This window comes from Chrysochloris asiatica, unplaced genomic scaffold (genome assembly GCF_000296735.1).
Source record: "Chrysochloris asiatica unplaced genomic scaffold, ChrAsi1.0 scaffold00036, whole genome shotgun sequence".
Classification (NCBI taxonomy): Eukaryota; Metazoa; Chordata; class Mammalia; order Afrosoricida; family Chrysochloridae; genus Chrysochloris; species Chrysochloris asiatica.
Window position 1 is genome coordinate 1979117 of NW_006408554.1, and position 7038 is coordinate 1986154.

A 7038-nucleotide genomic window follows, 5' to 3' on the forward strand; every position below is an offset into this window, starting at 1 on the left:
CTACAGACACAGTATAGCCAATCTGAACTTGCTCAGGTGGCTGTGAAGGCAAGAGGCTGAGCGGTGGCAGAGAGAAAACGTTTGACTTTCATCATCTCCCACCCCACCCTCCATCCCCTGGTGTGGGCTGTTTTTTATGTTTCTTTTTACCTTCTTTTCTCATACAACAGAAGACAACAACTGCAGCCATACATCTGTCCCCGATATAGCCCCACCAATTAGATGTGTCTAAAGCCTAAAGGTTTTAGACACATTGGTGGCAGCGGTAGTGAGGTTGGCCCAGGATCGAACATTGTTTCGTTCTGCTGTGCATAGGGTCGCTATGAGTTGGTTCCGACTCGATGGCACCTGACAACAACAACAACAACAACAAAGCCTAAAGGTGTCACTTGTCTAAGGTGTGCCTGACCCAAGCCATGGTGTTTTCAATCACCTCATCCAAGCTGGTTTAGGAATAAGAATGACTTAAGCAGTATTGATGCATTTGAATTATGGTGTTAGTGAGGAATATTTAATATATCCTGGATTTCCAGAAGAACAAACAAATCTGTCTTGGAAGAAGTACAGCTCCTTAGAATCGAGTCTGGTGAGGCATCACATCACATACTTTGGGCATATTATCAGGAGGAATCAATCCCTGGATAAGGACATCATCGTGGGTAAAGTGGTGGATCTGCGAAAAAGAGGAAGACCTTCAATGAGATGGGTGGACACAGCAGCTGCAATTTTGGGCTCAAACAACAATTGTGAGGCTAGCACAGGACCCTGCATTTTCTCATTGTATTATGCATATGGTCACTATGAGGCGGGACCAGTTGGACAGCACTTCATGGCAGACAGCTAGGAAGCATGTTTATCTAATAGTCCAGGAAACTGGAAATTGAACAGTGGAGGAACAAAAGGAAAACTAAAAAAATTCCAACTCGTAATGACCCTACAAGACAAAGTAGAACTGCCCTTGTAGGGTTTCCAAGGCTGTAATCTTTTTAGGGAGCCCTGGTGTGGTGCTGTAGGATAAGCACTGGACTGCTAACCACAGGGTTGGCAGTTCAAACCCATCAGCTGCTCCTTGGAAACCTTATACAGGGTCCCTTTGAATTGGAAGCCATTCATTGGCACTTAACAACAACAATCTTTATGGGAGTCCTGGTGTGGCACTGTAGGGTAAATACTGAGCTGCTACCCACAAAGTCAGTGAGTGAAACTCACCAGCCGCTCCTTGGAAACCGTATACAGGACTATGAATCAGAACTGATAGTGTTCACAATAACAATCTTTATGAATGTAAAATACCACATCGCACCTCTGGAGAGGCTGGAAGGTTTGAACTGTCAACCTACTGATTTACTGTCAAGCACTTAACCACTCACCAGAACTCTGTAAGCCAAAAAAGAAATGGGGGGCTTTGCTAGAAACATTAATATTGCCTGCATAAGAGGTTTAAAAAGATAATAGGAGCATTGTTAAGAATTGAATAGACCAGAATAAGAATTTCAGCTCTTCTTGAGTCATAAATTTAGCCATAATGTAAGGCACATGCTAGCGGCGGGATATTTTGAGGTCTTTTTAAGATCTATTTTAAACTTTAGCTGGAGTATACAAATAGAGCCTCCATGTAGAAAAATAAAAATATTTCAGGTAAGCCTACATTCTGTTAGTTACTACTTCTTAATTCCTACCCGTGTTAAATTTATCAGTTTGAAGAGAATCTTTCAAGACCTTTTTCTCTCTACAGAAAGCATAAGATTAATAAGTAAGGAGCCACTCGTTTTACATAAATGACATCAAACTATACCTATCATTCTTTCCTTGTTAAGTACTGTTGAGTCCATTTCTACTCGTAGCAACCCTATGAGCAACAGTACAAAACACTGCCTGAGCCCATTGTTGCAGTCACTATGACCATCCATCTCATTGGGGGGAGGGGGGGGTCTTCCTCTTTTGCTCCTGTGCCTCAAACTGTTACACCATTTACTTTGTGTGACCCATTTTCCCAACCCTGCCAACTTTTTAGCAAGTTTTCAATTTTTAACTATTTTCCTGATTATTGTGGTCAAAGATAAGCTTTTTGTATTTTTCTTCTGTTATTTCCCAAGAGTTTGATAGTTGTTTTGTGTGTGTGTTGCATTTATTTGTTAAATCTGTAGTATATTACAAGGGGAATTCAAAAAGTTCACGGAAAAATTCCATTATCGTATAATTCCATTTTTCTCTCTTTTTTCCATCCAAACCAAACGTCTTACATATTTAGTAGCCAACCTTTTTTTTTTATTAAGGTTTTTATTGTGGATTGACTGTAAGTTTACAGTTTCACATTCAACAAATCACACACCTTGTTTCATTACATTGATTATAATCCCCTCCATAGTAGCCAGCCTTTTAATGTGGAAATTTTACAATACATGTACGTGTTCAGTTGATCAGATCTGGGCAAAATTTAACTTTATATGGTAGAGTACTAGAACTTGTGTGCCATCACATATGTGACTCCTTATAGATCAGCTTGGTTCTTCTCCAGTGTCTTCTCTGGGCACTGTACCTGATTTTATTACCAGTTTTCATTCCAGTGGGGCGGGGGCAATCCGGCTTTTGCTTCTTGACCAGGCATCTCTTGATCCTGAAAGTCTTAAGAGAAGACATAGTGAAGATGAAAGATAGCAGTACTCACATGATAATAAAGAACAGAAGAGGGTAATTTTATTTTTCCAGGAACTGTTGAAGCCCCCTTTGTATTTTATGAGTGATGTCAGGGATCTGGCCTTTTTTTTTCCTAAGTAAACAGGCAATGTAATATAAAAGAATCGGTTTGTAGTTTCTGCTATAATCTAGTTCTAAAATCTAAACAAATCAACTGAACAAGTAGTAAAGCAAGAAAGTTCTACACTGATAAGATGCCATGTTGGCTTACTGAATTTGAAAGGTCTCAGAACACACTCCGTAACTTTTCAAAATATAAAATAGGAAAATAGATCCCACACATAGTAGGAACTAAGAAGTTCCTGCAATTAGACCTAAAAAAGAACTGTATAAGAATGTGCCCAACCATAAGGAGGCTTGGTGGCACCAGTGGTTTAGCTCCTGTCTGCTAACCTCAAGGTAGATGCTTTGAACCCACCTCCCTCTCCACGGGAGAAAGATGAGGCAGTCTGTTTTTGTAAAGATTACTGCTGTACTCTGCTCTGTAGGGTCCCTATAAGTCTGCAGCACAGGAAAAAAATGCCCAACCATTTAGCAAAACATATTGATTAAATGATTATAATTAAAACCGGGAGTATTGATGTCAGCTATAACTAAATTGGTGAAACATCAGAGTCTAGAAATCCACATAGCATTATAGTATACGATAAAGATGGTATTTCATATCAAGAAAGGGATGGCCTATACAAAAATCTTGAGATTTCAGTGATAATATATTCAGAACACATTTTAATGTAGACTCACCTAAAATTTCTATTTGTTATAAAATACTATAGAAAAATAATGTTTATCCCCCCTTCTAAGACTAAGGCTCAGTGGGAATGCTTACTCTGATGAGTGACCAGAGCCGTCACCGATAAGGGGAAGTGAGGGAAAAACAGCAATGAAGCAGCGAGCTAAGCCCTACAATACTCAATAGACTCCTGTGATCCTGGATGGAGACCTGGTTGGCCAGCAGTGTGCCAAGTCCAGGGAACTCTTGGACCCAGAGTCAGCAACATAGCCACAGAGGACTAAAATGGAGAGTGAAGCATCCAGCTGATAAGAAGAGAGGGTACACCCACACTTGCAGACGATATCCGCTTGACCTGGCTTCAATGGCTGGAGGATCAGAGCTCAAACAGAAGAGGGAAGAAGAATAATCTGATATAATTTGATGAACTTGACACACACCTATGTAAGCAGTAGCTTCACAGCAAGGATCGTTCCCACCTCCTCTGCACACGGAGAGGACAGGGATGGGCAACTTGGACATTGGCTACCCAGAATGGGGGTGCTACAGAGGCAAGAAGTGACTGACTTATAAGCTTCCAAGAGGGAACCTAGATACGAAGGGTGTGGAGCAAGGTAGAATCTCCAGTGAGTAGTATCCATTCTGCCTAGTTAGGACTGATGAAAGGAGGTGCGGATAGGTCTGCGATATTAACCTTACAGTCTAGGAGCGGAGGTCCCTGGGACCATCAAAGGAGAAGAGCAGAGAACGGTGCCTGCCCAGAGAAGCAGTGATGCCAGGGATGGAGGCAGAGACGATGATGTGGGGAGTTGGAACAGCTGGAGACTTTGAACCTGGAGAGAGAGAGGGATGGTGTGTGGACAACAGGGGGTCAGGCTTGCAGGGTATACCCTTTGGTTGATAGATGATGCATGGAAGGGATTGTAACCATGGCGGGATCAATATGAAGCTGATGTCCTCCCATGTAAACTATCACATAATTCACAATAAAGCATTAAAATAAATACATGATGTGGCAGTAAAAAAAAAAAAAGAAGAAGAAAAAGAAGAATGGTTGTTATATGTATTACATTAAAAGTACATGATGAAACTGAACTCAGTCCCTCCTGGCTCAAGTTTCAGCCAAACAATACACAGGTCTCTAAGGAGAGCAGTAATTAATGAGATGTGCACACCTTTAATAATCAACCGTTTGAAAGCAAAAGGGCAACATTTACCCAAGGACAGGGTAAAGAAAGAAAGAAGAATGGAAACAGAGAACATAGGAAGGAAGTGATGTTATTATATTGAGAGGACTGCAGTCAATAAAAAGCATACTGTGTATGACATCTTAGGCCTTGGTTCATGTTACTTCTTCCTCCTGGGACTATTCTCAACCCATTGATTCATGGCCACCTACTTTTACCTGCCTAATTCATATTCCCAGAATTTAACTCAGTCATGAAATAGATGTCTGACTCTTCAAACTGAAATCTTTGTAATCCCAAATGTAGATTTGTAGAGTTAATTTATAGATTAGGTCTAAATCATGTTTTTTACTTCTCTTTAAGAATTGGGAAATTTCAACTCTAAATTTTATACCCTAGTGATAGTATATCTCCCTTCCCCCATTAACTCTTTTATAAATGATAGAATTGATTACTATATTAAGAGCTTGTTAAAGGAACTGTTGCTACCCAAAGGACTTGAAGATGTGATATTGCATGGTTGCTTAGCTACTGCTAGTTTATAAACATCTTAAGATGTTTCCTCTGGAGATACTCCAGATAGAAAAGTTGACTCTTGAGATTCTTATGTTTCTAGCTTTTCTAGCTTATTTTTTCTTTTTTTTTTTTTAAAAAAAAAGGTTAGAAAGCAATATAAACAGAAGAAAATAACTGGAGATTTTTTTAATTGACTACTATCATCTCGTGTTTTTGACTTGTTACTAGAAGGGACCAGCCCCTGAAGAAGAACATCATAATCTGTAGAGGGTCAGTGAAAACAAGGAAGACCTCAGTGAGACGTAGTCACACAATGACAGCAACAATGGGCTCAAGCATAGCAATTGTGAGGATGAAGCACAACTGGGCAGTGTTTCCTTTTGTTGTGCATAGGATCGCTACATGTCAGAGCCAACTTGTTGGCACCAAAGTATAAGGATTTATAACAGCAGCTGTCAGTAATAGAAAAAAACTTTTAATGGAGTCAGAATTTTCTACTGTAGCATTATGGAATAATGGAGTATGGACTCTGAACTCAAACCTAAAAACAGTAACAATCCACTTGCTGTCAAGTTGATTCTGACATGTAGACATTATAGCTAATTGTAGAACTGCTGCACTATAGGATTTCCAAGGCTATAAATCTTTACAGAAGATGCCTTCCACATCTTTCTTCCTTTTTCCATGGAGTGGCTGGTGGGTTCACACCACCAAGCTTTCAGTTAACATTGAGTGCTTAGCCACTGCTTGTGCAGGGCTCTATAAACACTGCCATGAGTAAGTAGCTGCCTTGAAGTGTTTACTCATCTCCAAAATGACGGTAATAGTTCCTTTTTGAAAGTGTGGTTTTTGAAAGAAATAGTAGTTTATATCGTTACCTTTATGCTTAGTGAGTACTCTAGACTAAGAGGTAGATTTGATTTGTAATCCCACCTTTATTCAAATTATTCATATTAAACTATTTTTTTTATGATAAGGAATTAAGTTGGTTATCTCCAGGTTCCTTTCTGACTCTGAATCTTATCATTTATTTTCTTGGCCCTTCTGTTAAGGCTAGAATTAAAATACTAGTTAGAAATTTCTTAAAGAACAGGATATTTAGATAAGTTGTTTTCCTATGGTGGTGGTGGTTATGTGCCGTGGAGTCAGTTCTGACTCATAGCGACCCTGTACAGAGCTTCCGAGGCTATAAATCTTTACAGGAGCAGAAAGCCTCATATTTCTCCCGCAGAACAGCTAGTAGTTTAGAACTGCTAACCTTAGGGTTCACAGCCCGATTCGTAATTGCTACGCTACCAGAGCTCCTTCTGTTTTCCTGTAGTTACATAAAAAAGAATATTGTGTAAGCTTACATGCTCCTCTTCTGAAGAAATGCTGTAGTACTTTGGTAAAATACTAATAACTGAAAGCATGAGATGTTTACCTTTAGTAATCATTTTTGTTTTTAGAAAATTCTCAAAAAATTTTACTTTTTCCCAAATCTTTGTTTAATTTCTGGACATTGGTGCTATCTTTGCTGAAAGGATGAAGAGTCATTTGTTATAGATGTGGGCGCTTACATAAGAAAAGGCCAGGCTTGTCTTTTCATTCTCATGGAAGATAGTACATGTTCTTGGCTATATTATGTTGTCAGTTGTTCCACAAATATTCGATTAATGTCTACCAGTAACTAATAGATAAAGGATATAAGATGATTAAGTTTAGGAGTCTGCCTTCAAGTCAGTTCGGAACCCATTGAACCTCTGTGCACATTGTTAAGTGTCAAGAACTCAGTTCCTATGAATAGTGATCTGGATAGCTGGTGAGTTTGAACCGTTGACCTGCGGTTCAAACCGACCTTAAGGTCCAGTGCATTATCCTGCAGTGCCACACCAGAACACACACTCTCTCTCTGTCTCTGTCTCT

The 7038-nt window shown here is 39.6% G+C and overlaps 1 protein-coding gene across 1 annotated transcript; it reads right to left on the minus strand.

Moving 5' to 3' along the window:
- Positions 1 to 1668: 1668 nt before the first annotated feature.
- On the minus strand, positions 1669 to 2640 carry LOC102824312 (60S ribosomal protein L39-like). Its single transcript, XM_006860070.1, has 2 exons — positions 2480 to 2640; positions 1669 to 1729 (listed from the first exon to the last, which is right to left on the minus strand). Exons 1-2 carry the CDS (start codon positions 2638 to 2640, stop codon positions 1669 to 1671), a joined length of 222 nt encoding a protein of 73 aa, XP_006860132.1.
- Positions 2641 to 7038: the final 4398 nt, after the last annotated feature.

Excerpts from the sequence above, each read along its gene's own strand:
- LOC102824312 (XM_006860070.1), bottom strand. The coding sequence starts at position 2,640 with ATGTCTTCTCTTAAGACTTTCAGGATCAAGAGATGCCTGGTCAAGAAG. Across the intron at positions 1,730-2,479 it reads ATCTATAAGGAGTCACATAT|AGAGAAAAAGGTCTTGAAAG; the intron begins GTGATGGCACAC and ends TGCTTTCTGTAG.